The sequence below is a fragment of the Diuraphis noxia genome, unplaced genomic scaffold (genome assembly GCF_037042655.1).
Source record: "Diuraphis noxia isolate RWA-SAM2 unplaced genomic scaffold, SU_Dnox_SAM2 contig0002, whole genome shotgun sequence".
NCBI lineage: Eukaryota > Metazoa > Arthropoda > Insecta > Hemiptera > Aphididae > Diuraphis > Diuraphis noxia.
The window spans coordinates 19,437,279-19,462,820 of NW_028301712.1; the positions used below are offsets into that span (position 1 = coordinate 19,437,279).

A 25,542-nucleotide genomic window follows, 5' to 3' on the forward strand; every position below is an offset into this window, starting at 1 on the left:
CTCCCTTATATGTTGTATAATTTGTGATATTATAATGCACTGTTGTGTGTTGGTAATCTAGTGTAGAAGACATTATTGGCACACATGCCACGCACACATTATAGAAGTAGGGAGCAGGTCAGGTAATATTATTGAAAATCGCAAAATAATATTTTCTCAGGATAAATAATCATAAACTACTAAAATATAATTGGTACCTACTATAATAATATACGAATTCTGTTTTTATTTTTATACTATACACGGATGTTCTATTGGTTCAATAAGATAGTAATTATTACTTACTATTTGTTACAATAACAGATAAATTGAAAAGTATAATAAAAGTAATGTTATTTTTTTCTTTGCATAATTTATGTGATTAATTAATATATTATTCAAACGAATGAAAAATGCTATGGTGTATTATGTCATGTTTTTCCAAATTAAAATTATCAATTTTTATCGTATAGGTACATGTTATGACTATATATGTTCTATTACAATTATAAATAGTATGCCATAATATGTATATGTGCCGCTAATTAATGAAGTTTGTATATTGCAGTTGTTATCTTTACACTGTAGTTATCAGTGTAACAACAACGACTAGATATTTACGTCGACGACTACGGTTCGACAGTGCGTTGTAAAGAACAGATGCCCACGGATATATATTTATTATTTACTTGCTTAATCTTAGCCGATTCGCGTAGTTATCATAATAAATACGCGAATTTTCCGTACACGTTTTATCCGCTGTCCATCGCGATCTATTTTAATTATTCATCTAATACGACATCCGCGTTTTGTGCGTTTTGTTTCGATAGTGGTTCGTAGTGTTCGTACACACCATCATTGCCTATCCTCGTGACGTGCAGCGTAGTTACGCACCATCGCGTCGTTGGCACTTAATATAATACGTATAATAAGTACCTTGACGATTGTCAATATATTCATCGACATAAATCGTCATCGTTATGTACTCGCCAAAACCCGTGACCTATATCAGACGGATGCTTTTGCACCGGGCCCTTCAGTGCCGACGGAAGAGGTCGTCAGCGGGGCCTGCAGTGGCATCGAACGCCAAGATCGTAAACGACGTGCGCCACGTCCGGGGCGAGTACAGCCGTGTGACCGACGCCGACGTCCGTCACTTCCGGTCGCTGCTGGGCGAACCAAACGTGCTGACCGGCGCCCAAAACGTCGGGCCGTACAACGTGGACTACATGAAACACGCGTCCGGTAAAGACAACAACAACTGCCCTTTTTACAGTTATTCTATAATATATGATTATGCATCAAAGTGGTCGCCGTGACTTCCGGGGGCTTAGAAACCGAACTCTGTTGTAGCAGTTGAAAACTAACCATTGCAAAAAACAAAACCTCTATTATGTATACCTACACGCGGAATCAATAGCGACACTTTAATTAATATTATATACCCATAACCCATCATATGAAATGACCATCGTTTCGAATTATTGTGGTGAGGGATTTTCATAATGAGGTACATTGTAATACTCGTTTTGGTAATCGTTTTAGTTTTGAACACTCTTCACACGGAAGGTATGTGCTATGTGCTGTGCGCCATAGCGTTTTTGTCTTTCGATACACAACTCCGGTATGCATCTGATTGATCAGCTCATCGACATTATTCACGTCGAGTTTCGATGAAACTTTGAAATTGTCCATATATGTTTATGTTTTGCCCTCAAGATTCGTTGTTATAAGTGAAGCGTGGAAAGCAAAAAATAATAATCACCCGACGAGGTGGGGGAAAAAATCCTCAACGGTTTAATCACTATACCTATATGGGTGTACCTATATACCTGTTTTAAATAATTGTCAATTTTTGTTTCCAAAACTGTATTGTTCAGTTAACCCCCTCCATGATGGGAAATAAATCGATGATCGTTCAACAAAAATGTTTATAGAGTTAACTCATCTATATAGCTTTATAATAGTCACACTGTATAGACAGTATAGTACACCTAATAATGTAAAGTTATATAGTCTATAGATAGGTACTAACGTTCTGGGGCGAGCAAAAACTCCTTCGTTTGCTGATTGTTCCCGACCGGTCAGAGTTCAAAACACTATCAACCATTTAATAATTCTTTATTCTTACACGGCTATTTATATGCCTACACTCTCGTGGTCATGTGCAGCAGCACGTACATATTATACATATACATATACATATATATATATATATATATATATATGGTCGTTATTGATTTTCACCACAATCCGTTTTTCTTTCAATATTCCGGCGCCGTAAAAACGCACCATTTATCTTTGTGTTTTCTTCTTCCCATCATTGCCCGGTTTTCTCTCACGCCGTTTAATAATTTCAAATCCCACTGCTGAATTATTGTTTCGGCCCCACACAGATGTAGATATTATAAATTCACACCCTCGTTTTACTACACGCTTTATCACATTGGACTCATTCATTTCCTCAATACTCACGACAGTGTTGTACGATACTACATATCGCTAATTTTAAATTTTACATAAATTTATCAGTTATCTTTATTTCAGGACATGATGATAGTATATAATGGTATACAGAAGCCGATAACAAAAATTGAACTCGCCCATCAGGCAATAATTATCTATTATTAATTTATACTGTTTTTAACAGTGTTCATTAAATCATTAAAACCTGCAATTATTTCAACATCGTGAAGTATTAATATTTAATACCAAAAAATGTTTTTAGTTGTAACGTCATATAGGATAATAATATAGGATAATAATTATTATGAAGAGAAAACAAAAAATATTTAATAAAAACATGAAATTTAAAATGAATAACTATGACTATTTTTTTAATTAATCTAAATAAGTTTTTTTGAAAATTAAAAAAATTGCATAATATTATATAAAGTAATCAAATAACAACCTAGACTAAAAATGATATATATCCGCATGATAATAACATAGTATATAATATACCTTTGAAAACATTATAGCATGTGCAAAAAAAATTATAAATTATGTAAAATCATGATAATTTAATTTTTTTATTCATCACTTTATAATGCAATGCATTTATATGAAATATATTATATAGTTTCAATAAGCATTTAAAAAGCATGCAAATCCTACAACTTCCGAACACTAATTATTATATAAATATACACGCGCTGCAGTGTTTAATTATGTACACGTAGGTGGCACAATATTTACACATTATATTGCATCAGTATTAAAATTTATAAAATGTGCAATGTAGGCTTGATCACTCTAAAATTAAATTAATGTATCTTTGTAATACGCGAACACGAATATTTAATAATTCCTGTGTTCAAACAAATCAATTACGGGTTGAGTCATGTAATACACGCAGAACCACATCTCTATCATAATATAACAAACGAAATTATTCCATTAACCCAATCATCGAAATAAATACACAGTAAACGATTGTCGGGGTAATACATAATGTATAATATAATTACATGATGAAAAATCTCCCATGGTTTGCTGTTAATTATTGAGAACCGAGTTAATAAAAATAATAAATACTCGTAAAAATTAAGTTTTTGTGAACCATACTACCACTGGTAGTCTACCAGGCGAGATTGTTTCGATTTTTAATTGTTGGCTATAATTTTAAGTAACTTGAATGATATAAATCAGAGTACCTATTACCTACATATATAAAAAAAAAGCTGGTAATAAGTCATGGATGTCACTTTGCTGTACAATAGGTTACAATAAATGGGTTACTGTAATGGATGGAATTAAATTTGAATCCAATGATATTAAATCATTGTATACGAAAAACGATTCTGAGCGGAGACGGTTTATCTGTCTAGGATATAAATTATACATTATTAAAATAAGAAAATTTTTTACGAATTTCTAGCTTAAAATAGTTTGCGAATTTTCGTGATTTTTACGTATTTTATCAAAATTAAAACTTTGAATGCTTGTAAAAAAAACTTGTGACTATGTATTTATTTTATTTTTTAACTGTTATTGTAACAATATGTTAGAAGCCTTGTATTAAATTCTCAAGCTTTTCTACCCAACAAATAAATTTTTATCGATATTAATTTAAAAAAAACAAATAATGATCGAAAATTGCATATGCCAATAAATAGTTCAACTTAGTCAAAATTTTTTGAAATTTGCATGGTAGATAGAATATACTTATATCAACATTCGGTGAAAATTTCATGTATCTATCATACACGGTCATTTGTTTAAAAGTTTCATCAAAAACCAAAATCGATTTTGTCAAAAACTGTGCGTAAAAATTCCCGATTTTCCCTTAAATTTTAGTTTATTTATCCCGATTATTTAGAAAAATATTAAGAATTTTTTACTTTTGACCACCCAAAGTACCAACTAGATTCACTTTCTGATCGAACGAGGTACTGAAGTCGAAGATCGAAGCACTTTCACTGCTCCAAAACGTGATGACAGACACAAAAAAAAAAAAATACAATAAAATACACACATCATTGTAAAATCAATACCTACATTCCTCGCTCCGCTCAGAATCTAAAATTATATGCGTGTATAATATATGTTTAAATATGCGTGTGTCCGGTGCGTGGGTGTATGAGTGTGTATTTTGTGCATAATATGCATTAAATTCCAATTAGTTTTATTCTAGAGCACGTAATAAGGTGGATACGGAATTTCGAACTCGTAGGGTTGACAGAGGGTGAAACACATCGAAAATCGGTTGAAAATAAAATTGAATTATTTTCGTTTAATGTAAAATAAAACGATGAACAGAATTATATTATTTACTCTTATTGCATGTACAGTGTAGGTTACCGTATATACACATTCATATATATACATGCAGCACGGGCCATGCAGTTTGCTTATACTCAGTTAATAGTCAGCTTATTTTTATGTATGGCTCACGAAGGATACTTATCGGGGTATACAAAATACACCCACTGTCAATGAGGTTTTTGTCAAATGCTCGTAAAAATAATATATCGAGTGATATTATATGAGAAGAGCTGCAGTGTATGACTGAAATCTTCCTACAGAAAATTAACATCACTATTCAGTGCCACTGTTGTGAGTTGATTTTCGTTATAAGTTATCTTAGAGGTTTACATTTTTACTCAAAACTATACGCGTATACAAAATGTATTTTAATTCTATTCAAATTTTGAATCAATAGTTATAGCGCCATACTACCCAGCACGGCAGTACAAATCTGAGGATCAGTACTAAATAGTATATATATAGTGCACTTCTATCCAAAAATAAAAATAAAAATAAATACCATTATGGTCGGGAACCCCAACTCGGATGCAGCCTTTTCTTTCATATAATATATGGCGGCATGACCCGATTCGCCGCCTATAACCACCAACAAATTACGACCACGGCACAAAAGCCGGACAACGACGGCCACGTTGAAATAAAACGTACGGAATTAAACGCACTCACGCACACAATATATATATACAACTATACTGAAATACCAGATTCAGTAGGGGGGACGATATAGGGGCGCATAGATTTGATAGGGCCTCATTCATTTCCATTTCATACATTTATATGTAATGCCAAAATATATAAAGCACTAGAAGTTACGCACCCATGCCATATTGTACACGGTGCTTTAATAAGCATGATCACCACGATGTTTCACTTGAATAATAAGTAATTCTCTAATTTCCAATTATAATTACATTGCCTCCGTCTTGCTGACGTACAGCATAACATATTTTACGTTCATAATAATCCATCACGTTACTCTATTATTCATAAAATTAAAGTAAATTATTAAGACCTAGGGCATTTTTAAGAATTTTATTGATATTTTCAATTTTCAATTGAATACAAATAATGATTATTTTAAAATTTACAAACTGTGTGACAGTAACTATTAACTATTGCTTCATAACTGAAATTGCAGCTAAGGCCTCCAAGATATATGCCCAAGAACCTAGATAATAATCTTACCTTTAAATTCATAATTGATCAGTTAATCATTCTAACTTTAAAAATTACTGCAAAGTAAAATGGATTATTGAAAACGCTTATTATTTGCTATGACGCACGTATTTTATACCATTTAAAGAGTGTATGATGATACAAACTTACCAATTTTTTCAAACGAGGGACGACTTTTTTCGTTTCCATTTTTAAATATAGACGATTTGTTTGAAAATGTTGACGTATCTAAATAAAAAATCTAAAAATAGTTTCCGAGTTTTATAATGTATATATTATACTATTATAGGACAAAAATAATCCATTAAAATTTTCTTACAAAAATATAAAACATGTATATAATACTATAGATCTAGTTCTAGTATCCATTATACTATGTAATTTCTATAAAATATAAAATTTGTATAGATTAATTACTAATAAATGTTTAAATCATCATTATAGTTTATATGGCTCATATATCTTCCAAACCCATTATCATTTTAAACAAAATCACTATATAAACTTATAACTTAAAACTAAACGGTAATAGTTTATCTTTTCACATCTAACTCGTATAGTATTTGCATTGTATATAGACTAAAATAATAATATAACAAACTATTTATGAACATATAATAAAACAACAAAAAATATATAATCAACTCAATTTCTTTACGACTTTATTTTTACTGAATGTTTAACCATATAGAATTAATAATATAATAATATTTATTCTGTGGTTAAGATATGTATTGTTAGCAGTAAACTTTACTAATGTTAAACTATAAATAACTGGTACTAAATATCTTTATAATAATATCCCTTAATTTCGCTATATAAAAAAAATTTAGATGGGCCCAGTTAGTTTGTTTTTCTTGTTTTTTTTTTTTATTTGTTAACCCGCGGCAACATAGGTCATTGTGAAAGGGGGGTGGTACTGTAGGTTTTTTAACGGTAGTTGAGGGAACACCTGAATATTTTTGGCAGAATTTCGAATGGGCACCCATAGGTTTCTGCCATGGCGCCTTAATCCACCGCCGTTTTTCTTGTTGATGCGAATACAACTTAAAATATTATATATTTATTTTTTATTATATTGTTTTCATTATTGTTATATTAACTCGTCTTTGTTGTTATTTATTATTGTTATTGATGTGTGTGTGTGTTTTACAGGCGATAGCGGGCTGGTGTTAAAACCGAAAACCGCAGAAAACGTGTCGGACATACTGAAGTACTGCAACGACAGGAGCATTGCGGTGTGCCCACAGGCTGGCAACACGAGCTTGTCGTGTGGTAGCGTGGCGCTATTCGACGAGGTGGTCTTATCCATGGAGCGGATGAACAAAATAATTAATTTCGATCCCATATCCGGTAAGTAGGCGTACGAAATAGTAAAAATTATTAAAATCACATCATATACATATTATTACATATTAATATACATAATATTGTAAAATAACGTCATTGAGTACAATATATTGTACCGCCGCGGCGTGCCGTGTATAATTATTAATCATACAATACATAAACGAAAAACGCGATTGATGTTTTCAAAAACCCTAGGTATTTGAATAACGTTATATCAGGAGCAAAATTGTTATTGACGGGCACAATTGTGAGCACCCTGTATTGTATTCTTGCATGCGTGCGGTTCTCGGGCGCGGTCGGCGGCGCCAAAACTAAGTACCTAGTAGTAATAGTGTTAGTGTATTACAATATATTATAACAGTTGTTGTGGTATACATGGTAGTACATGGTACATTGCATATACTATACGTAAGCCACTGGTATAGACCGCGTTGAGCACGCCTATCTAAAAACATGCTCAACAGTGTTGTATTTCTGGAGAGTATATATGTATTAACTTCACACAATATCATATTATAATATTATGCATAACGTATATACCTACCATTATAATATCATATTATATCGTGACGTGCGTTATTTAGGGTAATATTTGTGCAAAATGATATTATATACGCTGTGATGTAACTCCGACACTTCGGCCTGGGAAAGTTTCAATGTGTGCTTATAGGATCATTATGATAATTAACGAAGCAGATGGAAATTAAACCAATTTGTTCAGTCTTTTGACCATGTAATATTGCAGTTCATTTTTTCAGTAATAACAAAAATGCAATCCACTTCCACCGAAATTATATAGAATTATGGTCAGGTTCATCTTCACCACACTTCCTAAAAACAATTAAATTCGTACCTTATTTTGGAAAACCCGCCATTAAAAATAGTTCAATACAATTTCGAATATACTTGTTTTTTTCAACATTCAAATGATTGGAGGTTAAAGATAAATTTGGACAAAATAGATATAGGTAACTTATTTGTTTAATAAAATAACAACAATCACAGAATTTATTTTAGTGCTCGGATACCATCACGGATGCTCCACAAACCCCTATTATTAATATTATAATACCTATCATGCATACTTATATTTATTACAACTATGTATACTGCAGTTTACATGTGCAATTTACTTTTTTTACTCAAATTAGTTTTTATACTAATATAAAATTAATAATAAATAATTCAGCCCAAAATACACATTTTATTTAAAATCATTGAATATCTATATACTGCATAATCATCATGCTAAGAAATATATATTTAGGTTAGTTTCTATTTTTAATTACAGTCATCCATAGATAAAATATTCTAGTATAAATAACCCATGAGTTATCTAATTTAACGTGAGTAGAACTTACCAATTATTATTCATTCTTAAAATTAACTGAAAAAGGGTAGGTATGTTATTAACTATTACAATGGAAAAGGAAAATTAATATAGTTAAGTTATTAAGTTAATTAAAATATTAACCAACTAGTTAATGTCCAACTTGGCATATAATATGCATAGGTACATAATAAATAATAATATACATCAAAGTATGCTGTTGTTTATTATACACTATATAGCACATGGCGTGACGAGCGTGAAGTTGAAAATGCCTGTAGAGAATTGAAATGTTTTACTCATATTAGTCATATATCATAGTGGTGATGGCAGCGTGAAATTGCCACCAATATTATTTAAATAGAAAAAAATGTTCTAACGAAATATTGAATGCAGTGAAAAATTATACGAATAAACTATAATCAGAAAATTTCAATAAAATGTACCTATATGTAAAACATTTACGAAGATTCAATTAATTTTAGTATAACGCAGCTGTGCCTCTATACGTTATAAATTTTGCCAATATTTTGCTCATTTCCAGAGGCGTATTTAGGCACAGGCCCTATAGGCCCGGGCCTAGAGCGGCAACATTGGAGGGCGGCAAATTTCAACAATTTTTTTTTACAAAATTAGAAAAAGTATTTTTCATTTAATGAAATCAAACTCAACTAAGTTTTGTTCGCTCAAAATTAATAATATTAGTATATCTAGTGGCAATTATCTACATATATCTCGATGTATCTTTTTTAATATAATATTATAATGTAATAAATTGTATATTTAAATACGTTTTAGAAATAATTGTAGGAAGGATGGAGGTGGGAGGAAGGCGGCGAATTGGAAAGTGCCTAGAGGCGGAAAAACCTTAAATACGCCACTGCTCATTTCCATCGCTATCTAGTTAAAAACATAATGTTTGATTAGCTTATTGTTTATATATAGGTCCATACCTCTATACATACAGTACATACTACAATGTGGCTTATATAATACGTAAAACGTACACAAAATTAATGGACCATATTTGAGGATACAGGAATGTCAAAGCAATATATATATATATATATTATGTACCCATACAACGCCAACAAACTAAATAATAATAGATAATTAATATTTGTATTATTATAATTTATGATATTTAATTATATACTATGTATAGCACTATAGGCCGGTATAAGCATACGATATATACATGCCCCAGAGTGATATTATAAAAAGCACGTGAACGCTATTCGTCTGCTCATGCTATTGACGACTATTGTATGTATTATATATGGTGTTTTTGTGCAATATGTTTAAAAAAAAATTATAGGTAAATTGAATTTTTTAGCCTGAAAGAGGCTGAAGAGATTTCAATGGTTGAACGCAATTATGAATTTCCAACAACTTACAAATGCGAAAACGTAAATTAATTGCTATTAAAACGTTGCAGGTACCTTTTAAATGTTTTTTTAGATCATAATTGTGATTCTATGCTATGTAGTATGCAGGGAACGATATTGGCATAATAAACTTTGACAAATAGAACGAAGAACTGCATACATATATTATAGCCGTGATAGTTATTAAAATAAATAATAATTGCATCATTACAAATATAAAATTAAACGATCGCGTATATAATAAAATGTCATGCGTATTTTATGTGTATGTTGTCCTCAAGTAAGCGTAATACATTTTTTTGTGTTGTATAACTATATAAGTTTGTGGAAAAGCGAACACTTCGGGTCCCGAATCACTAAGTATACTGCCAAAACGATTTGCGTAAAAGCATTTAAATTAAAGAAATTGTAAACAGTATAATACTATCTCAAATTAATTAATAAAAATAACGAGAAACTAATGATTCCAAAATTCAAATACTCGTATTCCAAATATTATTGAATATGATAGTCTCATTCCAACATGAAGTCAGCGCTCCGCCGCTCCACACAACACTAAGTATATTTTATTTCTATGACTTATGTGATATCGATATTATATAAACCAATAAACCATTAACACATCCATGGACGATGATGAGAAGTGATTCGATAGTAGAACAACATTTTGCGGGGTAATTCCTGTACGACACAACCACCTCACCAAGGATCGCCTAAACTTTAAATTCTAGTCTAACTATAACTATTAGCTTTACGCTCCAAATATGGCTTTTATAGATTGTATCGAAATTTTCAGAAAAATATTCTGCATATAATAGAATTAATACAAAGTTCTAAATTATTATTATTATCGTTATTGTTTAAACGTTGTTATATAATGACTTCAACTTAAATGTAAAATGTATACTTCCAAAAACTTTTTCGACAAAATTAGTGTTTACTTTTAAAGGAAACTCCCTGAAGGTTTTAACTAGTATATGTTATATATAGACACTATATTTAACATTAAACTTTAACGATAACATTGTACTATTGTCATCGCGAACCCTTCCTTTTAATGATAGCATAAATATATTTTAATCACGTTATGTATTCATATTATATACAGCTGCCGACACGCAGTCACGATTACCAAATATAATAATATTGTATAGTCAATATAGTGACAAAAAGTAGGTGCCCACTTATACGTCATCGTATATTATTTACAATATAATAATGCACTGTACCGTTTTATAGGGGTGTTGGTCTGCGAGGCGGGATGCGTACTCGAGTCGTTGATGAAGCACGTGGACGGTCACGGGTACATGATGCCGTTGGACTTGGGGTCAAAGGGCAGTTGTCAGATCGGCGGCAACGTGTCGACCAACGCCGGCGGCATACGCGTCATACGTTACGGCACGCTGCAGGGGTGCGTCTTGGGCCTAGAAGCCGTAAGTCGATAAATATAGAAAAACAAAAGGGTGACAGCAGGGTATATATAGTCGCGTAAATCGCCACCATTGCAATTTCGAGACTGCAGGATCGAGTCACGGGGCTGCGTATATGGCGCGTGATGTGTATATATAATATATCGTACCCGATCGACGGTTCGTTAGGTCCTGAGCTCAGTGTATGTGTGTGTGTTTTACTCGCCCCCCACCCCACATCAGTATACCGTATGGTTTTATTCGATTGATGGGATCATGATATATATATATATGTGTGTGTGTGTGTCTGAGAGGGTTTTGTGTGTGCATCCGGCCGGAAAACCCTGTGGGGCTCGTGCACTTACACACGCCACTGTGATGTATTTATAATATATGTATGTGTGCGTGCGTGCATGTGTGTGTGTGTGTGTGTGTACACTTATGACTTCACCGGGTGTAGAAATTATGTGTGCATAGGGAATTAGGGACAGGGCAACTATCCGGCTATGATGATGATCACGGTGTGACAGTGACATAGTGACGGTACAATATATACATATGAGATAACTGATGTGTGTGTCTGCGTGTGACCACGAAAACTGGTCCCAAAAATGTTCGTTGCACGGATGCATGCGGTTGACTGCTGCCGGACTGCGTCGTTCGATGAGCGCGAAACAAAATATGGTGGAAATGAAACAGAATCACAAATAAAACGTGACGACTATATTATAATGATACCATGTTATAACTATATTATTATTATATAATACGCGAGTATAGCAGTAATAGTACCTATAGTTATGATCGATTCACTTGTTGTCCATAATATATTTTATCACAATACCTACTACATGACGATGTAATAATGCGCGCAGATCACAGAACCGCTGCAAGTCGTTTTGTAAACTTATACCGCCCACTCCGCGTGCGACGTGCGATGTACACAACTACAACAAGTCTTTTTCACGGTTGATTTGTCGTAATAAGTAATAACAACATATTATTATAATCGTTTTAATTCACCCGTTTATACCTGCTTAAATGCGGCCCCGTACGTTCTCGATACGCAAACCGTAAACCTAGGATTTATATATATACTCGTATATATAGCAGTGGTGGCCAAACTTTTTTTAACTCGGGCCATAAAATTTGTTTTTACTTTTAAGTCATCAGCATTTTAGGTATATGTATATAATTTTATATTTAACGACGTTTTTATTGTACTTAATAATTTTAATGACTTTATTTAATACTTAAACTAATAATTATACTACAAATGAAAGAAAATTAAATCGGCTTACATTTCAAAAAATATTTTTAAATAAATTATTAACACATATAAAAATAAATAAAAACTATACAAAATATCGTTTTACACTTACAAAACATATTTTAAAATGTATTAATTTGTTAATGACAACTATGAGCTTGTTTCTGTTGACAGAGGATCTTTCGTGGGCCAGATATTAAATGATGGCGGGCCGGAGTTGGCCCGCGGGCCGTAGTTTGGCCACCACTGATATATAGGTACCTACTTCCTGTACATGTATAATATGTCTAATATGTTTTCGTAATCCGTTATAAGTTTAAACTCATCGGCTATATTATAATATACATAGCTATATCCAGTGGTTGACTTTGGGTGGGGGGTGGGGACTGAGTACCTCAACTAATTTTTTGGATACGCTAGCGTACCCCTACTTCTTTATTAAAGGGGAACGCATGGGACGGATTGTTATGTTAACTTTTAACCCCCCCCCCCCCCCCCCGCTAGATTATATAAGTTTTATTAAAATGCTAGGGACGTTACATTTTAAAAGTAGCAAGAGTACCTCTACTACTTTATTTCCAAGTCAACCGCTGGCTATATCATCCAGTTGGCAGTTTTATATAACCGCGATAAATGATCGTATCTGCTGTTGTTCTCTGCGATGTCGTTCAAAAACATAGCGCTCGTATCATCGTCATCGTTGTTACCTAGTTTATATTTTATCAGTGATACGACCGCGGTGAACAGCCTTCGGAGGGGTTTTCGTTGATAATTTTCTACGCTGCCCAAATGATTTTCAGTGTTTATCTTTTACATGTTTACCGAGTTTTGATTAACAATACATTCACGTGCATATGTTATTATTGCTATTATTATACGCTTAATGTATTCTAAAACCGAAATAACGGACACAGCTAGAACGACTGAACTGCTTAAATAATAACGTTAGAAAATGTAAACACGCAAAACGAAAAATAATGTATATCATTAAAAGTTGAAACACAAAACGGAAAATTACTATACGCGTAGACATTACCTGTTTGTTTATTTAATACACCACACCGCCGAGTTCGGAGCTTTGGCCGAGCGAGCGGGTGAGAAGGGCAGCCCCTTCGGCTTTACATCGATATAGCTGATTACAATCATTTCGTTTGCGGACGATAATATTATTATATATTTAAACACTGCGGGTCGACAGAAGTTAAACGTACACCTATATATATATATTTGTATTTATATAAACCACCGTAGCTGTGTGCATTAACATTAAACACTGATGAAGCCTTGCAAAACGCGATCACGTGACACGAAGGTTTCTATATTATAGCACGTTAGTCCACCTAATCGACGTGTAAAAAATAATTTAAAACAATAGTGGTTAGTGCCCTTTACGCCTAAATAAACGCGACGGATCGATTGAAATAACTACCGTACATAGTACCATTTGGCTTAATATTAAAACGAAAAGGGTACTTAATCAATTACTTACTTAAATTATAACAGCTGCTGCATGTAATCTATAACTGGAAGTCCCAAATTCCTAAACATCCGTCAGTCTCCATTGTACTTCTATCAGCGTAAACGCATCATGTTTATGATGTATTGATGTCATATTGCAACAGCTCTGTCAATACTACTGGATAAGTACTTACTATCTTTACTTATACGACTCGTAAGTTACGAGTTATGACGATATCATATTATTATGATTAACGACCTTTGTATTATATGCTGCAATTTCAAAAACACAAAACCTAATCAGATCAAGTACTCAATTTTCCAAAGCCAAAAATATCAAACCATAGGATTTACTATTTATACGTGAATACCGTCAAAAATATCACACGACAGTCTTTAGAGAACACTATTGAGCGTATATAATGAAGCCAGAATCCAATTCAACGTTTCTTGGGCTTTCACTATTCCCCTCATCCGACCAACTGATACTCCTAAAAATAAAACTCAAATTTAAAAAATAATATACATAGGTAAAAACCTTAATTTTAAATTTTTAGGTAATATATTTTAATACATCTAATCATAATGGTGTTGTAATCCATCAAATAATATATTTTTTGAAACAATAACCTGCAATGGCCTACCGCCTAAATATGTACAAAATGTGAACGGTTGTTGGTGGTTGAATTATAAATAAACCATAGGTACCTACGTGAAACAGATTTTAATGTTTTTCTCTCTATGTTTTTCGTTGCGTCAAAAACAAATAAAAAACAACGATGGAAAAACGCAACATAATAAACTGCTCCGTGACGGCGGCAAAATGAGTTTGAACCGTCGAAAACGCGGCTTTGGGGCCCTAAACTTTCCCTTAATTACGTGTGTTTTCATTGGCACCGAAATCGGAATTGGTATGCACAGAGCGTGTACGGTTTCCACGGAATGCCACAACCTCCTCTTCCCCTATTCCACATCAACCCGTCGGTTCCCAAACGACATCAGTTCCCTGCTCTCAACCACCACTTTTGTAATTGCGTATGTCTGCCGCCGTCGCCGGTGATTTAGCAATCGGCCCAACGCTCAATTAAGTGGGTTCAGTTTTTTCTTTTAACTTCACTTTTTCTTTTTTTTAATCAAATCAGTGTTTCATGTTGTTCTTTTTCTTTTTTTTATCGCCCAGACATCCACCGTAACTCTCGAGGCTCTATATAATATACCCACGACGCCAACCCTCTTTTTATTTATTAAAGCCATTTATTTTTTCCCCCTTTTATTTTTACTAAATTTTACTGGAAGGCTGTGAACGAGTTTTTTTTTTAATTAGACGCAAACTCGTTTCCATGTTGTATAGTTATATACTTTGTACTGTATTATATTATGTATATACCTACACCATAATTATTATAGTAAAATATTAATACACTTTGAGGTGAGACGAGCATTTTTAAATATTTTTACTAGCTGTACCACGGGCAAATGAGTGCTGTACGTCCGTAACGCGTGTTGAGAACAACAAATATTTTATTATTGACGCCACTTATATCATAATAATGGCTTAACAATTCCTTTATTGTGATAAATGGTTTAAGTGTTTGCTATTTAATAATACGTGTTTTGCTCATTGCGTTATACTGCTAATAATGATTATCAATGGCCTGGCGTGGCGTGTTTGCTGCAATCTGTCACCATTAAACGTGATTGAGAGTACGCACTATACCCGTCGTCACTAGTTCCCGAATGGTGGACCATCCGGTTTTTAGTGCAAAATCCGTTTCACACATACACGTATGGCCAACTTATTGTACCAAACCTCACACTTAAAAACTTAATAAGAGTACTAAGAATAACCATCACCCCGCAGTGGCCGATGTTGCCACAGATTAATGAATTAAACAAATTTTTGAAAGACGTTATTTATTTTCTGCCCCAAACATATCCATCATGATATTCCTATTTCTACCAAATAATAATTAAATATTATTGATATTTACTTTAAAAACAAAAAAATAATCTTATTTAATTGTATAGGTCACCGCAGATGGTACGATTTTGGACTGTTTGAATACAATGCGAAAAGACAACACGGGATACCATTTAAAACATTTATTCATTGGTTCAGAAGGCACGTTAGGCATTGTCACCAAAGTAGCGATATTATGTCCAAATCTTCCGAAGCACGTTAATGTGGCATTCATCGGTAAGAAAACGCTCTTTGTATTTAACAACTTAATAATTTTTTTAGAAAACCAATATTTGTCTGGAACCTAAATAACTGATGTATAGGTATAATCATACTGATGCAGTGGCGTATATAGGGGAAGAGGGATTCAAACTCCCACTCCCGAAATGTATGGTTTGTACGGGCGTAACTAATTAAAATTTAAGAGGGAGTGTTAAAATTGAAATATTAATTTTTTTGTAAACCCCCCCCCCTCCTCTCGAAATATACTATACCAGAGGTTCTCAAGCTTTTTTGGTTCACGGCACATAATTATACATCACAAGTTTTCGCGGCACACTCAACACAAATGTAATGAAATAAATTACTGTTTTCAATATTTTTACCAGCTTAATTACAAATATCAGAAACTTGTCGCGGCACACCTAGTCGATCTCTCGGTACAGTATTGTGCCGCGGCACACCGGTTGAGAACCACTGTACTATACTACACTAACTTCTATATACGCCCACTTCACTGATGTGTCATAAAACAAACTAAAAGGGGGACGAAGTTAGTAACCTGTAAGTTCAGTGGCGCATTTAAGGGGGGGCAACTGGGGCAAGTGCCCCGGGCGCCAGATTCCCAAAGTGCTAGGGGGCGGAAATTTGTTTACAGTTTACCACTACATAGAATTGAAATATTTATATTTTGTTTGATATAATTATTACACAAAATAGAAATTAATATTATAAATTAAACATAGACATTTTACTCATAATTCATTAGGTCTATGATTATAAACGGTTTTCATACGGGTCACGGCTGAACGGGATTGCGACGATCATGGATATAAATATCTATGATTTATTTATATATATATATATATCGGTATATCACCCGTGGCGGCAATTACAATTTATCAGTTAATACAAGTTAAAAATAACATAATATCCATAAATATTTTCCCTATCGCCGACTGCCGAACGTTGTCGATCACTTATTTTATTTTTGTCAAATTGATGATATTCGTACAGATAAGGATGATGAAAATTTTAAAAGAAATGCTATTGAAAAATGTGGAATTATAAACTTTAGAAATACTGAAAAGCGACAAAAAAAAATTAAAAAATTTAGTGATGATCATTCAACGGAAAGTATTGTAACTAATTTTAAAATAAATACCTATTTTGTTATTTTAGATCAATTAAAGTCGGAATTGTTAAGAAGAAAAATTGCATACGACCACCTTTTAAAAAATTATAATTTTTTTTTTAAACTTACTAAAATGACAGCAGCAGACATAAGGATATCTGCTGAGCTGTTAAGAAATGAATATAATACAGATTTGGGATCTTCATTTCCCAATGAATGTATTCATTTTAGCAGTTATTTGAAAACCATATCTATTCCTCCGAAAAGTATTCAAGATATGTTAGTGTTCATAAGAAAAAATAATTTGAAGGATATCTTTCCATATATAGATATTGCTTTAAGAATGTTACTATGCACTCCAGTTAGTAACTGCTCAACTGAGAGATCATTTTCCGCCCTAAAACGTATTAAATCATATTTAAGATCAAACATAGGCGAAGAAAGAATATCTGCGTTAGCAATTATGAATATAGAATCTGATATCACTACATCAATAAGCTACGATGATATTATTCAAGAATTCGCACAAGACCGTTCACGACGAAAACTATAAGTACTTTTTTTAAATATCGTTTGTTGTAATGTATTATTAATTATTTTAAATATATTTATATTTATTATCTACAAAAAATATTTTTTTTTTTTCATTTATTAATTATAATTGTTTCAACAAAATGTTTGTTTTTACAATTTTTTTTTTTCAAACAAAAATATTATATGTATATTTCTTGGGGAGGGGGGGGCGCTTGTAAAATGTTACCCCAGGGCGCTTAACGTCTAAATGCGCCACTGTGTAAGTTAGTACTCTGCAGTTGTACAATTGTAGGAATTTAGTGTTTTAAGTTTACCTATCGTCATTGAGTTAGCACCGAAAAGTATAAGTTAAATTCGAATTCGAAAATAAATCATTATATAGGATGAAAAAAGAACAGATTCTGAGCTGAGACATTCTAGCTTTTGGTTACCTTGGTCCTACAAAAATGACAACTAGATACTACTTTCTACTAGAAACCACCACCATAGTCGAAAATCGAAGAATTTTTACTACCCAAAAGGGTGATGACAAGCAGAGAAAAACACACTTCATTGTTAAATTAATACAATCATCGTTCTGCTCAGAATCTAAAATATACTTATTTACGGTAGATAATATAGGTATTACATGGCTGGTTACCCACACTGCAAATAATTATTCTTTAAAATATCGCTATAAATGTTGACTAGTTTAAGCAACATTTCAATTTACAATAATAATATTAAGTTTTTATTAAATGATTTTTTTAAATAAATTCCTAGTAGCTAATAGCCATAGCCCAAAGAATATTTTCAATTCTTGTCCATTTTCCTAAGATTAAACGATATATATTTCGCTTAATGCTTACTTAAGAAAAACAATTAATGGTAGCATTTGTTTACTTTGTTCAAAATATGGTCACAAAGATTATGCGTGTGGCAGACTCCAATGTCACGATAATGGTCGGGTTGATGATACCATGATAGTAAGATCAGTGTGAATAATGTTTACTTATTATTTAAATTATGGCTGGAAAATTAAAATAATGTGATACAATTCTCACATTAAATTTAATATTTATTAATTTTACGAAAAGTATTAAAGATTTATGAAAATTTACAAAATTAAATCGTCTTTGTGTGTTTAGTAAACATCTATTTTTAAAATAAAGAGTTTTAAAAATACATTAAATTAAAATAATTAATTTAATTAATTAATTGTAGTTATTATAATCATTAATCATTACAGTCTTTATAGTTAATATGAATTGTTATTGCATATACGTTTTTTGTCACTTTAAACATTTGTTTCCATTTAAAAAGTTAAAAGGTATGAATGATTAAATCAATATTTAATGGTAGGTATACTTATATTTATTAATATTTACTGAACGAATGGAATAGTTTAATTATTTTATGTCGGTATCAAAAATTCAAAATCACAGAATTCTTTTGGCTGGATAAATTAATATTAAAATTAATAAATAGGTACCTACTACCCTTGGATTATAATAATTTTATTTGGTAATAAGTTGGAATTTCTGCATCAACATACAAATCTTGTGGACAAAATTTGAGTGTCTTCATCATAGGTACTTTCCATAGGAACTTAACATCCACAAGACCGGAAGTCATACTAAGTCACACAGTTATACTGGGCATGCTAAATAGTAAATAGTAGATAGATATAGTCTACACATACAAACACAATAAGTTAAATAGTTTTATAGCTTAAAATCGTATGTGTAAGACAATTTATGGAGGTGAGTGCGATAAGTGGTAACAAATACTATGACTTTAACCCTTACACGAGAAAATACAAAATAATAAAAGCTTTGAAATAATTTTTGGGTAAATATATAAGTCCATAACGGAAGTCAGCTAGCTATTTCCTGTTCTTGATGGTTTTCTGTATTTATACGTCGTCAGCTATAAACGATTGTACCTATATAATATATTATATTATATCACATAGAAGTAATATATACATACATCGGTTGCTGCTCAAAAATACTCAAATTTAAAAACTAATATATCCACATCCAAATTTCAAATCAGTTCAAAGCTGCTGAGCATATTGCTTATAAATTCTAGCCGGGAACACATTCACCATAAATTAATTTTTTTCAATTTTTTTTAAATTTATCTTAAATTTGGAGTCATTTTTTTGTAAGCAGGATTGGACAGTTACGATAAAGTGCTCAAGTTGTTTTCCATTGCTCGTATCGAATTTGGAGAAACCTTATCGTCGTTCGAACTCCTGGACAACATGGCTGTGACGTACGTGGAAAGCAAACTTCATCTCCCGTGTCCAATCACTAATGTCCATCCGTTCTATGTACTCATCGAACTCGCTTCCAGTCAACAGACTGTCGGCCAACACATGGAAAATGTTTTGGAAAAAGCTCTCGGTAACTCGGTGATCTCCGATGCCACAACGACCGATCAGATGTCCAGCATACACGTAACTATTATTATTATTTTTACATTAAACCGTATTTTAATAAGATCCTATATAAAAAATATTAAGTACCTACTTATAACCTGTATAGGTTAGAAATTCGTAATTCATAATTGCATACAACTTATGGGCCATCATCTACATGAATTGTATACAGTTTTGTTTACCTTATCATAAATATATAAGTTCTATTGCTTGTAGTTGTAGTTTAGTTATGAATAAATTTAAATGATATAAAAACCAAAAACTATTTTCATTTTTCAGAAAATATGGAAAGTTCGGGAAACAGTAATTGAAGCATTATTAAAGTTGGGCTACGTTTACAGCTTCGATATATCAATACCTATAAACCGGTTTTATGAAATTGTTGAGTTAACTCGGGAAAAACTTAACGACAATAGGAATGTCAAAACCGTTTGTGGATTTGGTCACATAGGTAAGTTAAAAAATAAATAGCAATAATTAGTAGGTTAGGTATAGTCGACTAATTATTATATTATAATCTATTATATGATTATTTATTATTATTTTTATTATTATTATTATTATTATGGGCATTTTGACTGAAGTCCATATGTTCAAGTCAATAAAAATGATAAACTGAAATCGAATTCTACTGAGATAGAATTTCATAAAACACCATCATTAGATACTTAAATTCCCTTTAATTGTAATGTATTTGATAGAACAACAAATAATTTGATATTGATGAAAGATATCTTTAAAAAAAACACCATTACAGTGTTTATATATTGTTATATACCTTAAATTATGTACACTAGTAGTAAATCCACAAATTAAATTATCAATTATTAATAAATTATTTAGTAGTAAATCGATATATTATTTTTATTCCGATAAAGATTGTGCATAACATAATTGATTGTATATGTATTATATACGATGCATTAGTTTTATAGCTTGTATTACTATGCATCATTAATCGATTTCTATCGAGATAACTATTAAATAATCGATTATAACTAATTTAATTCTACTGCATATGAACAAGTGCATAGGTCATCATCATTGCTTAGTGAACATCAATAAGTGTTGAGTAACAGGATCTTACAAACAATAAATATAGATATAAGGCATAGGTTGTAGGCAAGGTTTATAGATAATAATCATAGATAATTATTTATAAACTTTGAATCGTAGGTATAGGTATTAAAGTTTATGAAAAATTATTAAAGAGTGACTACTTGAGACATTTTTCTTTATGCCTCTGATAATGATGGACCATATATTATCTGTGCACCCTCGCAGCTAATAATAGTATTATTGGTTATTGCACCTATATAATTTATACAATAATGCAAATTAGAATCTTCACAACATGAATTAATAATGTTTGTCGAATCAAAAACGTCAAACAATAGTAAATTAGAAAACAAAACAATATTATATAGGTTCAATAGGTTCATAGAGATAAAGATGTGTTTTATAATAATATTTTATACCGCATATTACCATTTAGTACTTACCATCATGTTGAAAGTTACGGTTTTCAATGTTTACTTAATACAACCACTGTACAATCGGTCACAAAAAATTGACATCAGTCATAATATTATCCGGTTTTTGATAAACAAACGTGAACTACACGTGGATGATAAACCAACAGTGCGCGTAAGTTATACTGAAACTAGGTTAGTCATATATTTAACTTGGGTCTTACGGTGGCAATTCTAAAACCCTGTATAACAATTCCCGCCGAGTTTATACGCGAGCTTTCACGTCGTATGTACCTCCCAACCATACCCCATGCAACTAAAGTAATACGGACAAATGTCAACGGGGTCGCCAACTGAATACCTGCAGCTTAAACTTGTTTAATTTCATCCGACCAAACAACATAATACGGATATAATGAATCATAAGTCAACCGCACTAGATGCGTATACACATCAGTATTTCGCGAGCCCGAATTATTTTCTATTTGTGTTTTACTTATTAGAACAGACGGTTAGGTAGTTTGGTGAACAAATTTTTTGAGCCAGTAGATTAAAAATATAATTAATGATGATAAATAAAGAATACTTCAGAAGCGTTAAACAATTATTTACATTAATAATAAATAATATTTGTCTTAACAATCAATAATAATCTAGACTTGAAGTAGGTCCGCGGGGTGCCATCTATAAGTTGAGCTGCACCGCCCTTCATGTCATTCCGTTCCGGAAGTACGACAGTACCTATATACTGTAAATACTACATAACATATTATTACACGACATAATAATATATTACCTACAGGAGTAGGTTATCCATACTCTTTCGTTTATACATATCCTTAATACAGCTTCAACAACTTAGGCTGTTAGTTTGCGCGATATTAAATATTAATGGTAGATAAGATACCTAACCTGATGATGCATGTGTTTGGGAAATAAGATGATTTTGTTGATTTTTGACATCATATAGATATATTATATAGCAGTCTCCTTCGACGACATCACAGAGGTCCGTAATTTAATATTCGTATCGACTTTTCATTAATTATTCGCCAACCCGGCGTGACCGCGGTGTATCGCACAATGTGCATATGTATATAATTTATTTATAAAATATCATACTTACATCTATATTATATGTATTATAATAGCACGGTACGCCTTCGGGCCGCGGTTACGCATATGATATATAGATATACCCACGGGCAGTATATGCCTACGCCCATCGATGGTCAGTCACCTGTGAACCTATTACCTTCAAAAAATTCGGTATAGAAAATCGGTAGGTGTCCATATAAATAATAAAAATGCAGAATGTTTTTTGTAACAAATGATTATTCGTAAAAACGATTTTTCTATACATTTTTTCCAATACCTAATAATAATATATTTTATACGTATATCTATTATTTATTGTGCGTGTCGTGTTACAGGTGACGGTAATTTGCATCTAAACGTGGTAACATCGCAGCGAGACGAAGGACTGGCTCGGATAATCGAGCCGTTCATTTACGGTTGGACGTCCAAGTACCGCGGAAGCGTCAGCGCCGAGCACGGAATCGGTCTGTTAAAAACGCAATACCTGGAGCATACGAAGAGTGGGCCGGCTGTCGACCTTATGCGGAGCCTGAAAAATACTATGGACCCAAAGTGTATATTGAACCCTTACAAAGTGATCCCAACCGTGACGGCCGGCGATCGGTAATCCGGGATCGCGAAAAAAAAAAAAAAACCAAATATCTATATAAACATTTATAACATGGCTTACACGTCGAACGTGGTAATAAACTTCAGTACTTACCTACCTAGACGGCTATACACATACCTACCTAATACCTATATAAACATAATATTATTATTATGTAATACATATACTGAATTCCATTTATGTGTGCGAGAAAAGGTTTGTGCTGCGATGTGGTTAACTGCAGAAACAGTTTACCCTCCACGATATGCCCGGACACCGCCGTAGCTATTTAAATAAAATACAATTTATTTGGATCGATATAATATATAATATGCATATATAAATACCTAATATACATGCGTGTGAGTGCATATTTGCTGAATAGACAATCGTTATGGCACACTATATATAACAAAAAAAAATCATATTTTTATGTAAAATGATCCCCGAGAGAATGATAGAATAAAGATTATCTTTAATGTTATTATATTATTATCTTAACATAAAAAGTAACATCGTTGTATACACATCTTATCAGCATATATAATATTATGAATACCTGTAAGTACATTTATTTATAAATAATATATTAATTCCTAAAATATCAATCATATTTATTTTTTTCTTTCAATAGTTTTCGTTAAAAACTGTTATGTAATGGATATATTGTATGAAATATGAATCATATCTATCACGATACAAAGAACAATATGAGCACAATAGTGTAAAATATTAAATATTTGAAAATCTAACTCAGTCTTTCCTAGCATTTATTTTGTTTACTTTTCACTATCTTCTATAATTTTATATCGTTGATGTTATATTGTTATACAATTAAATAGATGAAATAATTGATAAGGAAATTGAATAAAGTTTATAAGTCAATTAACTGTTAAAGTTCTTGAATTTCACTATCATACGAAATAAACAAAAACAATGATATTGATTGTGAATTTGAGATTGAATTACTAATCTAAAAAAATATAAACTTATAGTAATACCGTATTGTATTAATATATATGAACCTAAAACAAGAAACTATACATGTATATACAACAATATTTTTTATTATAATCAATGTTACTATTTCAAATTGCTCTACTATAATAATAGTAAGAACTAATAATAATAATAAGAAGAGAAGAACTTTATTTCAGAAATATTTAATGTATTAGATTATTTTATACAAAATACTTTCTGACCCAAGACCCAACCTCTAAGAAAATTTGTTTTAGGTTTAATGAGTCTTGTTAACAAAAAAATAAATGAAATAATTTTATAATTTTAAAAACAACTACCTATATAAAATCAATAACAAAATGTATTAAAGAAAGCAATATGTTTCATAAATATTAAACATATTTTAACTTAAATTAAACATGTATATATTAATTACGTATAGGTAATTACTAATTTAATAATATAATAAATATCTTTAAATGATAAATTTATATAAAATTTTAATATTCAATATACCTATCATACTTAGGTAAACTTGAAAAAGAAATTATATTTATATTTTCAGTACATATATTAGTACCAATATTTAATGCCGAAATCATATCAAATAATTTTTACTTAAAGGAGGATTAACATTACATTATTATATCTGATACTTTGATAATTATCTGTATAAAAACGCTTAGGTTTCAAGACGGTATTACATAGAAGTATAGAACAGACACTTTAACTAACATTGATTCCGTGCCAGAGATAATATTGAAATTGTTTCATTAATATTTTTTTTATTACTAGACATGTACTTACTAACTGTTATACTTTGTTTTTTAAACAAATTTTTAGTCTGATCGATAACTATCAATTGTACCACTATTTAAAGAAAATTAAGGTATCTATTAAAATCAAACTCCTTTCTAACATGTGGACATTAATTATAATATTATGCCAAATATAATATGCAATTATGGTATATTATTTGATAATAAATACCACGTAACTACCGGTACGATAAACTATATA

The 25,542-nt window shown here is 31.6% G+C and overlaps 2 protein-coding genes across 2 annotated transcripts; both read left to right on the forward strand.

Moving 5' to 3' along the window:
- Positions 1–601: 601 nt before the first annotated feature.
- LOC107174155 (D-2-hydroxyglutaric acid dehydrogenase) lies at positions 602–23,679 on the forward strand. Its single transcript, XM_015524993.2, has 7 exons — positions 602–1,224; positions 7,081–7,278; positions 11,233–11,426; positions 16,159–16,327; positions 20,135–20,421; positions 20,683–20,854; positions 23,309–23,679. Exons 1-7 carry the CDS (start codon positions 960–962, stop codon positions 23,578–23,580), a joined length of 1,557 nt encoding a protein of 518 aa, XP_015380479.2. The 5' UTR covers positions 602–959; the 3' UTR covers positions 23,581–23,679.
- On the forward strand, positions 16,477–17,997 carry LOC149058191 (uncharacterized). Its single transcript, XM_089220563.1, has 2 exons — positions 16,477–16,483; positions 17,327–17,997. The coding sequence occupies exons 1-2, from the start codon at positions 16,477–16,479 to the stop codon at positions 17,995–17,997; spliced, it is 678 nt and encodes a 225-aa protein (XP_089076689.1).
- Positions 23,680–25,542: the final 1,863 nt, after the last annotated feature.